This window comes from Heteronotia binoei, chromosome 3, assembly GCF_032191835.1.
Source record: "Heteronotia binoei isolate CCM8104 ecotype False Entrance Well chromosome 3, APGP_CSIRO_Hbin_v1, whole genome shotgun sequence".
NCBI classification, from domain to species: domain Eukaryota; kingdom Metazoa; phylum Chordata; class Lepidosauria; order Squamata; family Gekkonidae; genus Heteronotia; species Heteronotia binoei.
Window position 1 is genome coordinate 155,223,769 of NC_083225.1, and position 18,805 is coordinate 155,242,573.

Here is an 18,805-nt window from a genome sequence, read left to right on the forward strand (position 1 = left end):
TCAAAATCTCCAGGCATTTCTCAACTCAGAGCTGGCAACCCTACTCAAAAATCTCATTGGTCCCTGAGGAGCTACTGGGCTCAAATCTAGCTGTTCTACTACAGACTAATATGGCTACCCTCTGAAACTCCAGAGATGTGTTCCCCAAGAGAAAATGGATGCTTTGGAGGGTGGACTGTATGGCATTGCACCCCACTTAGGACTCTGTTCTCCACAGGCTCCATCTCCACATCTGCAGTTTTCCAACCTTGATCTGGCAACTCTACTGGGAGGACACATGGAAGCCATAATACAAATTCAAGAACTAAGATTTCCTGAGTCTCTTGGAGATATAGTGTTAAGCATTGTCTCCCCAAAAGCTGGTCATCTCACCTTTGTAGGCTGCTTGGTATACAGTAATTTCATATATGGGTATCATATAGTAAAATAATGCTTAGACCTTGTGTGTCACTTGAGTGTCCATCTGATTTTATCCATGGATGCTGTTTCCTAAACAGAAGTGGCATTTGGGTTTCCAAATGTCAGACCATGCTCCTGGGCTGAAATCTGTAGGCATCAGCAAACAATTTACTTAATCTCTATCATGCTATAAAGAACTTCACCCTGGTTATTTGCAGAACTGAGACCTTTTAAAAACACATGAGACAATCAGGCTGGTTTTTCCTCTGGTCATTTGGAGACCCTAAATGATATCCATGTATGAAATCATTTTGGTCAGTTCACAGGACATTTTTATATGTTGGACTCAACAGTGACATTTCCCACTGTAGATTTCATTGAGCTGAACTGATATTTTAAATGCTTTCACATACATAGCAATAACAACTAGTAGGTGGTAAGTCACAATCTGGGCATATATCAGGGCATTTGCAAGATCCCTTCAACACCCAAAACCACCAACAAAGTCTATTTTGTGGTATTGCTTTCATCGTATAAATATGGTTGTTTGATTAATCTCTCAAAGTGTGGTAAAGTTATTCCACCTCCTTGCTTCTTTTTATTTAGCTTTACCAAAGAAAGGAAATCTGAAGGAGGGGGAATAGTACAAAAAGCTTACATTGGTGAATAAAATGGCCTTACACAGCAGATTGGGGGAACATTTAGTGGCTGATGAACCATCTGTTTTTTTGACAATTAGAGGCTGGGGCTATCTCAGGTGCTAAAATGGAAGCAGATCCCTCCCCAGCTCAAATTTCTTGTGGAAGGATAAAGTCACAGATCAAATACTCTTTCAAACCTTCTTCTCTGATATTAACGACAGCAGGATAATTTGTATATGCTCCCCACTAGGAGTATTAGGGAAATGATGTGGAGTTTGCTGAATCTCCATTGTGTAGGCAGTGACCTTTCTTTGCATTGGTACATGAGGAGGAGGTGGGAAAGAAATGTGTTAGCCTTCAAACTGGCAGACACAACTCTTCCTATAGTTATTCTTCTATGTTGGGGAAGGTTGCAGCAGATGAATTTTTGCCTGTCACACATCTGTTAAAAATACTTGCAACCTTCCAGAAAATGATAGAACCTTCTTTCACTTTCAAATCAATGGAATAATCTCCACTAAGAAGAAGAAATTCAATTTATACCCCACCCTTCACTCAGAATCTCAGAGAAGTTTACAATCTCCTTTCTCTTCCTCTCCCCACAACAGACACCCTGTGAGGTAGGTGGGGCTGAGAGAACTCTTGAGAGAACAGCTCTGCTGAGAACTTGTGGCTGACTCCACTCCAGCAGCTACATGTGGAGGAATAGGGAATCAAACGAAGGTTCTAATTCCTGCTAGCCTTGCCAACCATTGGCCTGGCTTCTTCCTAGGCCTTCAGCAACCTAAAAATCACCAGACAATGTTTTCCAAGGCATGTAGATGAATTCTATCACCTGCCTAGAGCAGTCACAACAATTAATCAAATATTATTTAACAGATTGCACTAACAGAAGTGTTAACTATTTATATAATACTTCCCATTTCTGTGTCATGATAGAAGACACCAGTTGTCCCCAGTCTTGATGAGCCTATTGAGGAAAGAAAGTGGGTGTTACCATAAAATGGCTTCCATGGGGTGCCGAGGCCAATCACAAAATGTTGGTGTGTTCTCCTACAATGGAGGCTATTTCTGAATAAATGTTCCTTGGAGATGCAAAGTGTGACAGACAGAAAGCTGTCCTGCCCCTGAAGTGGTAAACAGCCACTCAGCTGAGCCTATGAGAGTGCTGTTCCAGAATCCAATCACCTTTTAGAAAGGGGATGGAATGTTGGAGGGAAGCACAACGGTAGTTAGTTCCAATCAGTTCAGATCTATCTCAGGAAGAGTTAGTGTTGCCAGCCCCCAGATCCCACCAGGGTGTCCCCCAGTTTTGGGGGCTTCTCTCCACCATGGACCATCTGGGAAAGTATTGTTTTGTGTTGGCCAGCATCAGATTTGACCCAAATCTAAGTTTTTGCACCAGGGGTGTCTGGAGTGCCTAAAGAGGAGCACCATGTGGGGGCACTCTGGTATCTGGGAAAACTCTATGGTTCTGAAGGTGAAAAAACCAGTGTTTTACCCAAATACCAGAGTATCCCCATGCGATGACATCACTTCTGGATGATGTCCATACCCACCCACAGAATGTCCCCCAAATCCCTCAGCTGGATGGGCAAGGAGACCTGGCAACCCTAGGGAGAGTGCAGTGATGGTCTGGGTCTGCCTCAGTTTAAAGGGTGGCATTTCCTGGTGCCATGACAAAGTGGTTTAGCTCTACCTTTATGAGAGAATAGAGTGAACATTTGGTCATTAGGCCTGCCTCTGCTAATGAGCAGACCTTGTAACATTTAGTTTAACTCTTGGATAACAGCAGGCATGTGGGTGGAATCTAGGGTTGGTAGCCCCACAATGGTCACTGTTGGGGGATAGGGTTGCAAGATTCAGGTTGGGAAACTCCTGGAGATTTGGCGGTGGATGTAGGATTTCCAATCCTTCGTTAGGGGCAGGGGATCTCCTGGTTTGGAGGACCTCCCCTGCTTCAGGGTCATCAGAAAGCAGGGGGGGGCGGAATGTCTGCCAGGCACTCCATTATTTCCTATGGCTATGGAGACCAATTCCCTTGGGGTATAATAGAGAATTGATCTGTGAGAATCTGGTGCTTGCGGGGGTGGGGAGCTGGGGGGGGGTTAGATAGAGGCACCAAATTTTCAGCATAACATCTAGTGCCTCTCCTCAAAATACCCCCCAAGTTTAAAAAAGATTGGACCAGGGAGTCCAATTCTATGAGCCCCCCCCCAAAAAAAAAGGTGCCTCCATTCTCCATTATTTCCAATGAATGGAAGGCATTTAAAAGGAGCCCGCTCCCTTTAAATGTAATGGCCACAATTCCCTTCAGAGTTCAGTCATGCTTGTCACAACCTTGCTCCTGGCTCCACCTCCAAAGTTCCCAGGTATTTCTTGAATTGGACCTGGCAACCTAGGTGGACCCTGGGGAGGATAGAGACACCTTCCAAAGCATCCAAGTTTTCCAAGGAGACTGTTATCTGTAGAAGAAGATATTGCATTTATATCCTGCCCTATACTTTGAATCTCAGAGCAGTCACAATCTCCTTTACCTTCCCCTCCCCCCAACAGACACCCTGTGAGGTAGGTGGGGCTGAGAGAGCTCTTGCAGCAGCTGCCCTTTCAAGGACAACTCCTATGAGAGCTATGGCTAACCCAAGGTCATTCCAGCAGCTGCAAGTGGAAGAGTAGGAAATTAAACCCGGTTCTCCCAGATAAGAGTCCACACACTTAACCACTACACCAAACTGGCTCTCAGTCTGGTGATGAGTTGTAATTCCAGAGGATCTCCCAGTCCCACCTGGAGGTTGCCATCCCTAGTGGAACCCAGCATCTAAGAGAGGACCCAGCCTAATAGCTAGCCAGTAAAGGACTGTTTGTATTTGAAAGCATCAAAGAAAATTCAAACTGCACTCTGGAGCCATAGATAGCTTAAATTTATGTGCCTCAGATAAGTTTCTCCTCTGACTATCTGAAGACCTGTGCTGCTGACCACTTCTTTGAAACCAGCCTATAAATACAAAAGATCCTGTTTCATTGATCTCCATATTCTACTTGCTCACTACAAAACTTACATCACGGTGGCAAACCCAAAGCCTACACACCTGATACCTTAAGATCACTTGGTAATTGAGGGTTTATAATTTAAAAGAAACCTAGTCCACCCCACCCCCCTCAAAAAAAATCATAGGAGGCTCTGTAGGCCTCTCCAGATGGTAGAAAAGACCTGTCACAAAAAAATTACACTTTTTTTTTTCTCCAGCAAGGTGGAGGAAAGCTAAGACCGGCTATTTGCTTTGGGAAAGAAACATGTGGATGCCAGGAAACCCATTGGTGGCTATCGTATTGGGAATTTCTGGCATTCATCTTTAGCAGTTATCTGTCAATATATTTATTTCAGTTATTACTAAGAGGCAGACAGCATACTTCACATACAGAAGACCTTAGGTTTAAGTACTGACTTCTCTAATTAAAGAGCTGAGGCAGCCCTTTCTGGGAAAGATCTCAGCCTGAGAATCTTGGAGAGCTGCTTCCAATTAGTTTATACTGGGCAGTGGTCTGTCGTGGTACAAGGCAACTACATAAAATAAAGTTCCCTTTCTTTTTTCCAAGAAATACTGTTTTCATTATACCTGCTTGGTAGTTGACACAATCCTTGAGATTTCTGTGAGTACCTGTGTAACTTTTTTTTAACTTGCCTATTCACTTTCAGAGATCACATATAGATGAGTCACCTGTCCATATTTGACAGAAATGCAGTAACAGAGTTTAGTGAATGGCTGTGTGTAGAACAACATTCTGGTATAATCAAAAAATCTTGCAGGCAGAGACACCCACTGGTCCCATCACAGCTGAAGAACTGGTTTGACCAGAGGCAGAGCTTTCTCATGTGATATCCCCCCCCCCTCAGTTATACACAACTGTCCTTAGGTGCCTGGAGCGCTATTAAAGAGTGATTGAGGAGAACTTGCTGAGTGCTGCAGGTGTTTGAGTCAGCACAGAGAAGCAAAGAAGGTAAGTTTTCTGGGTCAATGTGTTGCGACTTGTCTTCTAATTTCTGTTTATTACAAAAAACAACTGTAAGGTTGATAGATATTAGCAACTGGTAGATATGAGGCTCCTTTTCCTCCCTCCTTCTTTGTTCATATTTATTCTTTCTGTACAAGGTTGCAGTTCTCTACATGGCTATGCTGCTTCTATCCCAGGAAATTCAACGGGACTTCAAGCAGCACAGCTGTGTGTAGGATTTTGCCTTCAGCCTTTATTGTTTCTTTCAAGAGATGTTGCTTAGTGATAATACAGAGTTAAAAGGCTTGGGAGATGTGCTGTAGAGACAATGAAGAGCTCTCATCCCCCCTCATCTCTTTTACTAAACAATCACAAGCAGAAAGAGTTCCTCCTTGTTTAGTACAGCTGACAGAAAAGTGATTATACCGCTTTCCTGCCTGGTTAACTATTTGTAATGCTGAAAGAACTGCTTCACTGTTCTCTTCTCAGCAGCAGTGCTTTGAAAGGGATGGGATTGATTTCTTGAACAGTATTTTCTTGACAAGCTCAGAACCATCTGAAGTCATTTTTTTTTTTTTTACTAACTCTAAACTCAGTGGTGTATCTTAGGTCCAAGCACAAGCAAAGGGCTGTGTTCTGCTTCTGGTATCAATCTATACTAGGTGACTGGAAACCAATTTGTGTAATGAGGGCAAGCTGTGAGGCCTGGACCTGTGTGTGTGTGGATATGGAAATAAGTCCCTCAGCAATTAGCAGCGCTTACTTGCTGGGTAGTATGCATAGGAGGCTTGCACTGGGGAAAGGCATACATTGGCGTTGTGCATCAGTTGGCGTTCAGACTAGGATCTGGGAAATCCTGTGCTGTTACAGAAACTTGCCAGGTGACCTTGGGCCAATCATGTTCTCTCAGCCTTATCTATCTCACAAAGGTTGTTGTGTGGATAAAATGGAGAACAGGAGTGTTGTAAGCTGCTTTGGGTCCCCATTGGGTGGCGAAGTTGGATAGAAATATGTAAACATTTAGGTGTCCAGTATGTTGCCCTGCCAATATACTCACATCCCAAACAGGTGATTGCTGTTTTTTAAAATGTTTAAGCATTGGTATGTCCATTGCAAGCTCTTCTTACAAAGTGAAAGCTGTCACTTTATTTATATACTAGTATACCATTTGTGGATTGCTCCTCTATACATGGAATGCTGTTAGAAAGATGTTCAGCACAACACAGGGCTGTGTATTCCCACATGCTAAACTTTGCCTGAAGGAAAAGGAAAGGTCCCCTATACAAGCACCAGTTGTTTCCGACTCTGGGGTGACGTTGCTTTCACAAACGTTTTCACGGCAGACTTTTTATGGGGTGGTTTGCCATTGCTTAAAATGGAGAGACCTCACAGTTTGCACTGAATGTGGAACAGGCTGGGATGCTGACTGCACTGTAACTTGTGGGCTCAAAAATAAGAGAGCAATCAGCAGCAATTGTAGTGAATAATGACCACCTGTCATGAAGTTGCTTGCTGGAGAAGAGCTTCACAACAACAAAACTGTCTGAACAGCTGCTAAATGAGAAGGTCACAGCATGTACTAGGTGGTTGACAAGGTTAATACTGTCATAAATTCATACTTGTCTGTCTGTATGAATGGCATTATTTTTGCTAGTTAAAGTACACATAGCAAATCCTAATTGCTCATGGAGAGGGGGAGAGAGAGATCTATACTGACAAGCATGGAGAATAGTATAAGATGCTAAATATATTTTGGAGTTGGTCTGTGATTTCATAGAGTGGGAGGGCTGAAGGATTTAATATTTCCCATTTTCATCCTAAGTAATATACACCACAGTGCACCAGATGCTCCCATCTCACAGAGCCTTGGGGCAAAGCATTTGCTGCTGTCCAATGGGAAATAATCAGAAAGCTGTATGCAGTCCATTGGTGCAATGTAGGTGTGGCTGTGAGAAAATGGAATGGGCTCAGGGCATGTTAGTGCACAGCTCAGGGCGCTTCATCTTGTCAGGGCTTTGGGTTTGTTTTGACTGTGGTTGGATGACTCTCAGTGGGCTTATTGAAGTATCCCCACCCTGCCCTGAAAGGTGATGAATAGCTCATCGAACCAAGGAGGCTGATGAGTGGCACTCCAGACATCCCAGTGCAAAAATTTAGACGGGTCAATTTGAGAGCTGGCCAACACAAAACAGCACTGTTCCTTGGGACTTTGCACTTACTCAGCTTCTCAAATAAATCAGGCTGCCACTCATGTGAAGCAGTTGTGCATGCTCTGTAACTGCATTGTGCAGGTAGCTGCTTGGTTTAAATGAGACACTGTGCCAGTGCAAAGTCTCACACGTAAGTGCCTTTTTTCTTAGCCAGCATCAGATCTGAATCAGGCTTTATGAAGACTTTATAGAGAGAGATGGAAACTACAGACACCATAGCCTAGAAATTCTGACATGCTGTCTTATCAAGTCCAGGTCTAAGTAGAAGCTTAATATGGTTGGGAAATACCTGGAGATTTGGGGGGTGGAGCTTGAGGAGGGCAGGGTTTGGGGAAAGGACCTTAGCAAGGTACAATGCCATAGATTCCACCTTTCAAAGCAGCCATTTTCTCTGGGGGATTTTTAAAATTTATCACGTGGCAGAATTACACACAGGAAGAATATAATAATATAAAATATGTAACCAAGTTGGCACAATGGGTATACAGTCAGATTGAACAATCCCACTAAATACTGTCTAAATTTTCAGTCCACTCAATCATAGAATCATAGAGTTGGAAGAGATCTCCAGGGTCATCTAGTCCAACCCCCAGCACAATTCAGGAAATTCACAAGTACCTCCCCCCCACCCCCAATGGTCCCTTTTCCTTGTTCAGAAGATGGCAAAAAAAAAACCCTGTCTCCATGATCTCTGGCTAAACTGGTCTGGAGAAACATTGCTGCCTGCCCCCAAAGTGGTGATCGGCATTTCCCTGGGTGTGTAAGAAGGACCATGAGAACTAAACACTGATACATCCCTTCCTGCCCTCCCTCTCATTATCTCCCTAATTCACAGAACCAGCATTGCTATCACATGGCCATCTAGTTTAAAAACATCCAGAGCCCACCACCTCCTGAGAAAGCCTGTTCCACTGAGGAACCATTCTTCCTAATATTTAGCCAAAAACTCTTGATTTAATTTCAACCCATTGGTTCTGGTCCAACTTTCTGGAGCAACAAAAAAAACCCACCACCCTCTGTATAAGTACTTGAAGATGGTTATCATATCATCTCTAAGTTGTCTCCTCTCCAAGCTAAACATACCCAGCAACATTTCCTCATAGGACTTGGACTCCAGACCCCTCACCATCTTCATTGCCCTCCTCTGGACATGTTCCAGTTTTTCTATGGGCCTTTCCACTATAGACTTTGAATCCTGGTTCAACCCTGTCTCTAAAACTGACATTCTACACTACACTTGATTCCACCCCTGTTTTTATCTTGGGGAGAGGGGGTTGTTTCCACATTTATTTGAGGTCATCCTAGTTTTGGGTCCTGCTATGTCGCCCCGTTTAACAACAGGTCAGTACATCTGCCAAAGCCTGTTAATATTCTGTTAGCCATCTTCCATGCTTCATATGGCATGTCCTCCAATCCTGCAAGCCTCCTGTTGGTGTTCATCAAGTGGAACTGATTGTATCTATGTTCACAACCATTCATTTCCTAGGTCAAAATTCTGTGATTACAGGTTTGTGCAGGTCTTATTGGTGTAGGGTTGCCAAGTCCAATTCAAGAAATATCTGGGGACTTTGGGGGCAGAGCCAGGAGATTTTGGGGGTGGAGCCAGGAGACATTGGGGGTGTAGCCAGGAACAAGGGTGTGACAAGCATGATTGAACTCCAAGGGAGTTCTGGCCATCACATTTAAAGAGACAGCACAACTTTTTAAACGCCTTTCTTCCATAGGAAATAATGAAGGATAGGGGCACCATCTTTTGGGGCTCATAGAATTGGACCCCCTTGTTCAATTGTTTTGAAACTTGGAGGGTATTTTGGGGAGAGGCACTAGATGCTATACTAAAAATCTGGTGCCTCTACCTCAAAAAATAGCCCCCCTCCAGAGCCCCCAATACCCGCGGATCAATCCCCCATTATTCCCTATGGGAATTGTTCTCCATAGGGAATAATAGAGTGCCCAGTAGACATTTCCCTCCCCCCCGCGCTTTCTAAAGGGGGGGAGGGCCTCCAAACCAGGGAATCCCCTGCCCCCTCCCTCTCTCACACACACAAATACTTACTGGGTCTTGTTCCTGCAGAACTTTACTTGTTCAGAAAACGAAAGCAAAACAAAGGGAGGGGCCATTCTCCGAAGCCCTTCCTGTTTCCTGCTCAGCTTTAAAGGCACATATTTTAAAAACGGACCTGCAGGTGCTCTAAAATCACATGGTGATTATGGGGGGGCGGGGCTTCCCCCGCTGGCCAGCTGGCTGGGGGCGGGGAGAAGCCTGTGAAAATGGGGGATCCCCCGCTGGGACCTGGGGATTGGGAAGCCTATATTGCTGGGTGTTGGGATCTGAGTCTGGCTAGATCTGCATCAGCCATGTCTTTGTGGATGGACAGCTCTCTGTATTTTATGATCTTTCTGTCTTCACAAAGAACAGCATCTTGTCTTTGGATATGCAGGGGAGCAATGTGGCACAACATAGGTAGCCAATAGGTTTAATACATCTGCTGATGGTTCTCATTGTTGTATTGAGTTGGTCATCAAGTTTGTGGACATGGGGGCTGTTAAGCCGCACTGAAGCACTGTATTCCGTAGTACTATACACCAATCCCAAAGCTGAGCATCTAAGTGTTGTAGCAGATGCACCCCAAGTTGTACCACATATTTTTGGGAGAATGTTGTTTTACATGTGTATTTTTGCTGCTACATTGGTAAGATGGTTTTATAGCTCAAGGTCCTGTCCAGGGTGATAGCAAGGTACTTAGGCATATGATTGTGTGTAAGTCGGGTACCATTAAGGTAGACATTCAGTTCACAGTTGGCAAGATTATTTTTGAGATGGAAACAGAAACATTCTTACCGTTTTCGCACACAGCTAACCTCGCAGTCACAATCCTGTTCCCTCTGCAGCATCCGGTTGGATTTCGCACCATCTGCGCCGGAGTTACTGGAAGTGCCACAGCTTTTGCGTAGCAAACATAAACCACTAAAACCCAGTTTTCGTTTGCTACGCAGAAGCTGCAGCACTTCCTGTAACTCCGGTGCAGATGGTGGGAAATCCGACCGGACTCTGCGGAGGGAACAGGATTGTGACTGCGAGGTAAGCTGTGTGCGAAAACGGTATCTGCTTTTCCTGGACATGGAATGAGCTACCATTTATGATAGTAAGTCAGCCAAATTTTCAAGGTCCCTAATTAGTATTTCCTTAGACCTTTCAATTGATTTGTGCTTTACTACAATTGCCATGTCAGCATAAGAAGACTTCTTTGATATCAGGTACATCTGAGATGTATAGATTGAGAAGAACTGGAGTGAGGACCAAGCCCTGGGGTAATCATTATTCAGTTTCTTCTGCTTGCTAATTGGCCAACCCATAATTACTTGGAAAGTTCTGTCATTCTGCATGTTATTTAATAGTCAAAACAATTTTCTGCAGTGGAAAATTTTTTTTTACAAAACTTATACAACACGGCATCCCCCTAGACTGTGTCATAAACTGCAGTCAGATCGATAAAAATTGCTAATGTCTTAAGACACTTCTGATACCCTCAGTGAAAGTTAAGCCAAGAATCTGTTCTTCACAGACAAGGTCTAAATCCTGCTTGTTCTATAGGATCATGTTTGTTAATTCTGTCACTGATTCTGTTCAGGATTAGCCTCTCAAGGTGTTTATAACAGGAGCTCAGAAGGGAAATTGGTCTGTAATTTTCTGCCAGGTATTTTGGTTTTCCAAGTTTCAGAATCTTTTACTTCTTGAACTAGGAGTCTTCTTGTTATCATGATGTCAGTGATAAACTCTGGGAGCCACTTCTTAGTGAGTGTACCACTGCTGATCAAGAACTCATTATGGATGCAGTCAAAGCCTGGTGACTTCCCACTCTTGATATCCTTCAGTGCCTTGGAAATCTCACCAGCACTGAAATCCCAATAGCTTGTCTTGAGGGCAGGTGTATTTCACATTCTGGAGTTCTTTTTTTTATCCTGATCATAAAATCTTGATCCTTTGGAGCTCTGTATAGGGATACCAGTTGGGCAGCTGCCTGGTTTGATGTTACCTCTGGATTTAATCGGAGTTCAGGTAGGCTTGCACCTAGCTTTTTCAGCAAGCTTCAGGCTTTCCTATTGAAGTGCCTGAAATTTGTTACATGCTGTTGTCCTTTCCTTTCTTGACTTGTTTGAATAAGACTGCTAGAGCATCTGATTTGCACACCAATAGGGAGACTAACCCCTTTTTCATAACTCACCTCTTGCTCAAAGGAAACATGAGCATGCATGGAAGCAATCCAATGATTTGGTCACATGAGCCACTGTGGTCTTTCCAGCAGAATGTTGGGTTAAAGGTCATGACTTTGTATAAAGGCTCAGCCATCCCTGTGCAGTAGAAATGGTAGCTCTGAGTGATTACTATGCTGCAGTTTAAATACTGTTGCGCATGCTGGGAACTTACGGGTGTTTGTGATGCGGCTCATCACCCACCACCAAAACACACTGCTAGCTAGTTGGTACCCTCTCCTCCCAAACTATTTATCATGTTTTTATCACACCTTTTGACCCAAGAAGCTTAGTAAAGATGGCAAGTAGTTCAGTGTTGGGTGGACCTACTGTACTAGCTAGGATCTTCTTTTGGTAACTCTGTGGTTAGACCTGATTTGACTGTTTTAGGCTGCCCTATATGAGGGTACATCTGAAATACACTATTTCTTCAATTTCTTAAACCTAGCTGGGGCATCAAACGTGCAGCCCAAGGGCCAAATCAGGCACCCGGAGGGCTCCTATTAGGCCCGCAAGCAACTCACTATAATCTGCTTTCTTTTCCCTCTCTTGCTTCTTTCTTCATTACAGCTTGTTCTGCCAAGCATGCTTAATCACACAGGAGCTACAGAGCAAAGTCTCTATTTTCTCCACTGGCTGACCAACACATGAAGCAATTTACGTACAAAAGCTCACAACACCCAGCCATTTCATATTTTCCCCTGGGTCTTAGGCTCAAAGCATTGACCATGAGATTTTTGTAATGAATGTCAATAAATCAAAAGTGGGTTTGCAACTTACAGACACATGCCTGAACAACACCTGAACTCCTAAAATTTATATATCTGCTACCTGGCATTACATTTTACGACACACATGGCCCGTCCTGATGAGGTTGCATTTATGCTAAATATGGCCCTCCTAACAAATGACCTATAGCTTCACCAGAAAGATGAAATCCCTTTATCAAACCTAAACTTACTAAAGGATGTGGTTTAATTGTATGAAGGAAGTTTATTTTGCTCCTTTACTCAGCGCTGGCTAGTCTCTGTGTAGTGCCCTAATATCAGCTCTGTTACTTTGAGCTGACTTGTGGAGAACCAGCAGATTGATTAACTTAAAAGGACAGGATCTACTTGCTTTTCCCCTTTGTGAAGAGAAACTGTGTTTTTGGTGGTGGTGCTTTGCTTTGTACAGTGCTGGCATATCTGGGATGGGAAATCTCTATTTCACTGGAATCTAGCTGACGTCTTTGGGCTAATGTAGAGGCCCCAAATATGATGTTCATGGGGACTGTGGAGCCCACCGACAGTTCTCTTGGTGCCCACCAAGTGTTTTCAGAAAGTGGGTGTAGTCAGGTGGGGCTATTGCTTAGCAGAGCTTCTGATTAGCTATGTAAATTAAAATTATATTGTGTTATCAGTCACCACAGTGTTTGTTTTATTCTCTCTCCACCCCCTCTCCCAGTATATATATTTTAATTACCCCTCTTCTCCCCTGCACTCAGGCTTCTTCTGTGTGTGGCTCTGCAGCTTGTGGCAGCCATTTTATGATTGTGCCCACCACCCTGTGTCAGAATTCCAAAAGCGCCTACAAGTTCAAAAAAATTGGGAACCCCGATCTAATAGAACATTGGTCTGATGAAGCTTGCGCAGAATCATATGGCACCCATTTGGGATGAAATGTGTCCTGCACAATTTAAAAACAAACAAAGCAATATGGCTATGTCCCAGGCTCTCATGGGCTCTGGGTCATTAAAAATTATGCTACAATTCTTAAGCCTTGATGTCACCTTGGGATGATACTACTTCAGTATGTTCCTCTACTACAGCAAGAACTGGAATGATATAATACACTGGAAAGTCCTATGGGGAGTGGGGAATGTATTCTTGTACATTCTATCTTGATATCTTACCAATAACTTAACCTTAGAGGCATGGCTTTATTTTATATTCTGTTCGTGCTTGGCAAATAATCAAGTAATGCTGAAATCTGGCACATTTTGTGCTAGGAACAATAAATACATAAACGCATATGAGATCAGCAGGTCTGAGTAACCTTCCAGTGTTACTCTGGGGTAAATGGAAAGCAAAGCCTGTCTAACCTGTAAATCAACAGGTCTGAGCAGGGATGTTTTAGTTCCTGTGACTTCCAGAACAATGTCCTTGGGCCCAAGAGTCCTGAGGTCAAGGAACCAAAACAAACTTTATTTCTTTCAGAGAAAGAATGTAATGGGGAAGGGGGAAAACAAAGAAAAGTGTGTGTAGGCATGTAAGATCAGGCCTCAGATTCAGTGGGAGCTTACAGGAGCACAGCTCCTGAACTTTTGTGTGAGTTCCACCTCCTCCTTCTGAGAGTTCTACCTCCTTGTCCATTGAATAGTATGTGCAGCTGCATAACAATCCCTGGATGAGCTCCACCACCTATTTTTCTACAAAATGTCCTCTGTATCTCCTGTTTGCACATCTGCTTTCAGGACTGACCTACACATTGTGTGCATGGGAGACTGGTGATCAAGTCTCTCAATGTATTATATAATGTTAACTGGGGAAGAGCGCAAGAGAGTGGATTTAAGCCTTCCCTCCTTCTTGACATATTTAATCTCCCCATCAGGAGCAATTCACCTGGAAAGGAAAAGAGACTTTTATTGTAGCATTCAAGCTGTTGTTCACTAAAAAACTAGCCCTTAAAACTTTGTACAGACTTTCTGTATCTAACAAAAGTTAGAGTCCAATGGCACCATTAAGACAGAAAAAGTTTAGTTCAGGGTATGAGCTTTCATGTGCATGCACACTTCCTCAGACACCCTGAATAAAGCTTTGCTGGTTTTAAAGGTGCCATGGACTCTAACTTTCTTCTGTTGCTTCAGACCAACAAGGCTACCCATGTGGATCTTGCTGTATCTAAGTTACAAATGGGGTATAAATCAGCAGGTTCAGATTTTTCCAGCACAGAAATGCAGTGATGGAGAAATTTCACTTGTGTATTTCAGCTTGTTAAAAAGTAAGATGTCCTAGTAAAAAAAGATAAGTGGCAAACGTAGGTGATGTTGGTGTGTTGTGATACAAACTGCTCCTCTCCTGTGTAGAGAGGAAAGTGAAGGGTGGTATCCTAACAGGCTGAAGGAAGTACTTCATCCTAAGGAGACTTCCTCCAACTTAAGTGGATTTTCCACTGGAAGAAGACTCCCTAGCCTAAAAGGTACAGTAGAGTGATAGGATGCAGGCCACTGTGGTCTACTGCAACTTCTCTTGTTTTAACTGATATAGTAATACCGCCAATATGTGTATATGAGTATCCTGGTCAATGGGAGTGTACCTTCCATGCAGAATATCTTGGAGTGGAATGCAAGATAGTAAGCAAATCCATTTCAGATATGTGACTTGGAATGCTACTCTCCTGGTCTCCCATGTTCTAGATGCAACTAGTTCTTTGTGTTGCCTTCTCAAGTATGTTCTGCCAGGGCTGCTGCAGCATAGTTCTAGTTTTTAACATGGGTGGGACACTTTGAGCTAGAAAGGTTGAGTCAGATTTGCTGTGTGCTCTTTGCTGCATTAGGGAAGGCAACATCCATTGTAGGGTGTATCGCATAGTCCATAGTGAAGAGCCTCCCAATCATGGAGATGGGTTGAAAAATGATGGCACTTTTCACATAGCACAGTCTGAGACTCTTCTGGCTGGTAGCATGTACATGAGAGTGAGACTATTGTGAGCAAGAAACTGAGGATGCCCTTTGATTTGAAGAAGGAATGTGGACTTCCCCACAAACTGGGACTTAACTTGGTAACTTGAGATACTACTGTCTCTATTTTAATTTAAGTTTATTTTTATATCCCCTCATAACAGACGATTTCAAAGAGGTGTAAAGGTAAAACATGAAATATTCACTCAGTAATAAAAGCAGCAATGCTTTTTAAAATGCAATATAAAAACTTCAGAAATGTAGAAATAATCCACTAGCATCCTATTGAAATATCAAAAACTTTAACTTCTGTGATGAAGACCAATGCACTGGGTTACGACCAGTTTCCACATAGAAAACAAATATATCTCTTTATAGGAACAAGAAGTTTAGTATCAGAAGTTAACTGAGGGAAGATTTCCATGTTTTATTTACTGACATGTAAAACATTTCTATCCTGCATTTTCTCATGAGAGGATCAAAGAGACTTGGGAAAAGGCTAAGTATCGAAGTACCACTTGACCAACAAGGTTGAAACAAACAGCTGGTTTCATAAAACAAACATTTTCATCACAAATATCAACAGAACCAGCTCACTGATCCACTAAAAGTGATTTTGGTTTAGACTGGATTAGCTCTGTGTGAGACGATACAGTGTTAGTAAAGTAAACTACCTTTAGCTATAACTCAGTATCATTCTGCCATGGAATTCAGTTTTTATAATGCCATTCGTCAAGAAGTTCAGGATGACCTACATGGTTCTTCTTTCCTTCATTATAGTCTCACAAGAATCCTGTAAAATGAGTTAGGTTGAGATAGCATGATTGATCCACAGTCATCCAGCAAACTTCACAACAGAATGAGGATCTGAAGCCAGGCATCTCAGATTCTGGTCTGATACTTCAACCACCACACTGGCTCTCAAACGGCCACCTGAGCAGCTTGCTCTTCTCCAGTTTTCTAAAGTATATGAGGGTGTAAGCTTTCCTCATGGTTTCAGGAAGACTGTCTGTAATGCCTATGCCAAGTACTGTAAAAGCCCATGACTGACTAGTGGCAATAAACCTGCAATAAATAACAGTTAAAAAAAAAAGCTGCTGGGATGACCAAAGTTGCCATGCAGCTGTGTATAAGGAGAGATGGTTCTTAAAAATCACAAGCTTATTCCTCAGTTCCAGCAACCAGAACTTTGCAGTAAGGGGGAATGCTCCAAGCTGAGAAGAGAATTGGGCACCTTTTAATCATTATGCTTGCCATTGTAGAGAAGAGCAATCTGCCATAGAATAATGTTTAAAAGCTCACAACAGTGTGGTCACAGTGGGGGGGGTGCTGTCCTCACAGAAAAGGTCCATTTCAGAGGCTGATATTACAAAAAATGCCATGGGTTCAGCCAACCAAGAAATATTTTCCATGGTACTAGTGTGATTTTTCAAGGAGACCTAAGGGATGTGCTGCTCTTTAGCATCTGATGTAACTAGGTGTGTGATGCCCAGCCCACCTGCTTAGGCAAGGCTGAACTTAGAATCATCGGGTGTTTTCGCACTTACGTTTTACTGGTGCGACGACCCTCCTCACGCCGGCGGATCTGCAGTGATTTCGCACTAGAAGCGCCGGCGCAGCCCTTTGCGCCGGCTACTTCCGTTGCTAAGCCAGCGCAAACGTTTTCCTGCTTCTTGGCGGTTTCCGTTTGCGCTGGCTTAGCAACGGAAGTAGCCGGCGCAATGGGCTGCGCCGGCGCTTCTAGTGCGAAATCACTGCAGATCCGCCGGCGTGAGGAGGGTCGTCGCGCCAGTAAAAGGTAAGTGCGAAAACACCCATCGAGTTGGAAGGGACCTCCAGGGTCATCAAGTCCAACCCCCTGCACAATGCAGAAAATTCTCAACTACCTCCCACACACACCCACACCCAGTGAGTCCTGCACTAATGCCCAGGAGATGGCAAAAAACCTCCAGGATACCTGGCCAAACTGGCCTGGAGAAAATTGCTTTACTTAGGATTCATGACTGAACTCTGTTTTGAGGCTAGCTCTGGGACTCAAGTATTGATGATCTTTGTGTTATATGTAGTTACTCTGAAAATACTATGCCTCTAGAGCTTATATGAATATAGCACCCTTCGCCATGTCTTTTAAGCATTCATCAGCTCTTAAATCATTACCCAGTAACCTTCCAAAGCAACTCTATAAAGGGATAAACATTATAATCCATCTTCTACATTCTTTTAAAGTCTGTCTGTAGAAACTTAATGACAAAAACACTTCAGAAAATGCTCTATAGTTAACGTGTTCCAATGTATATTCTGAAGTGTCTGTGTGAGAGTGAGTGTTGTGAAATGATGGTTTATTCTTGAACTTGAATTGCTTCTAAATCTGTAACTGTCTTGTAGGTTTCTGGAGATGGCCAAAGGGGAGACTGGCGTGCGATGTTTCCAAGGCTTGCTTATAATGGGCAATGTCATTATTGGGGTAGGTGAACTGTGTAAATGGGGAGGGTGACTACTCTAGCAACTTGTGGGCTTATTGTGAAAGGTGTGTTATTATTTCTAGCAGACATTGGCAACAGACATTTCAAAGAGATTATAATCACAACATGAGCACATAAAATGAGCCCTGCGGGATCAGAACATCTAGTGCAGCATCCTGTCTCACATAGTGGCTAACCAATTCCTCTGAACAACCAACAGCAGGGCATGGAGGCTGAGGCCTTCATCTAATGCTGCCTTCTGGCTCTGGGATTCAGAGGATTAGTGCCTCTGAATGTGGAGGTTCCCTTCAAGCCACCTAGTAACCATTGATGGGCTTATCCTCCATGAATATATCTAATCCCATTTTAAAGCTGTTTGTTTCTGTGGCCAGCACTACATCATTTGGCAGTGAACTCCACATTTTAATTACTCTCTGTGTAGAGTAGTATTTCCTTTTGTCCATCTTGAACTTCCTACCCATCAGCTTCATTGGATACCTTCAAGTCCTAGAATTTGGGAGAAAAAATTCTTTGTCAACTCTCTCTATCCCATGCATAATTTTATAAACCTCTATCACGTTCCCCCTTAATTGTCTCTTTTCTAAAATGAAAAGTCCCAAACTCTTCAGCCTTACCTTATAGCGATGTTGCTCCAACCACTACCACCCCCAATATCACCTTGGTCGGCCTCCTCTGTACTTGTTTCGGCTCAGCAAGGTTCTTTTTGAGATACAGTGACCAGAACTGTACACAGCATTTTAAATGAGGCCTCATCATACAACTATACAGGGGCATTACAATACTGGCCATATTATTCTCAATCTCTTTCCTAATAATCTCTAACTCAGAGGTTGCCCTTTTCATCACTGTAGCACACATGGTTAATACTTTTATTGAGCTATTCACTATGAACCCAAGATCTTTTTCCCTCTCAGTCTCAGCAAGTTTAGACCCCATTAGTCTATTCTTGAAGATGGGATTTTTTTTTTCCTTCCTAATATGCATCACTTTACACTTACCAAAACTGAACTTCATTTGCCACACTGTCGTCCAGTCACACAGTTTGTAGAGATCCTCATGGAGTCTTGGTTTTCACCATCCTGAAAAATTATGAATCATCTGCAAACTTGCCCTCTACACTACTCACCCCTAGTTCCAGATCATTGGAGGACCCCGCTGCTTATT

The 18,805-nt window shown here is 43.2% G+C and overlaps 1 protein-coding gene across 2 annotated transcripts in view; it reads left to right on the forward strand.

Moving 5' to 3' along the window:
• LOC132568640 (uroplakin-1b-like) overlaps window positions 1-18,805 on the forward strand; it is a 54,847-nt gene that overhangs the window by 24,124 nt on the left and 11,918 nt on the right. The window contains exons 1-2 of one of the 2 annotated variants that reach the window (XM_060234661.1): window positions 4,635-5,039; window positions 17,544-17,622. In XM_060234661.1, coding sequence (XP_060090644.1) covers window positions 17,554-17,622 — 69 coding nt within the window. In that variant the 5' untranslated portion in view covers window positions 4,635-5,039; window positions 17,544-17,553. Of the gene's footprint in view, window positions 1-4,634; window positions 5,040-17,543; window positions 17,623-18,805 lie in introns of those variants that run through there. The other variant, XM_060234662.1, reaches the window with a different exon arrangement.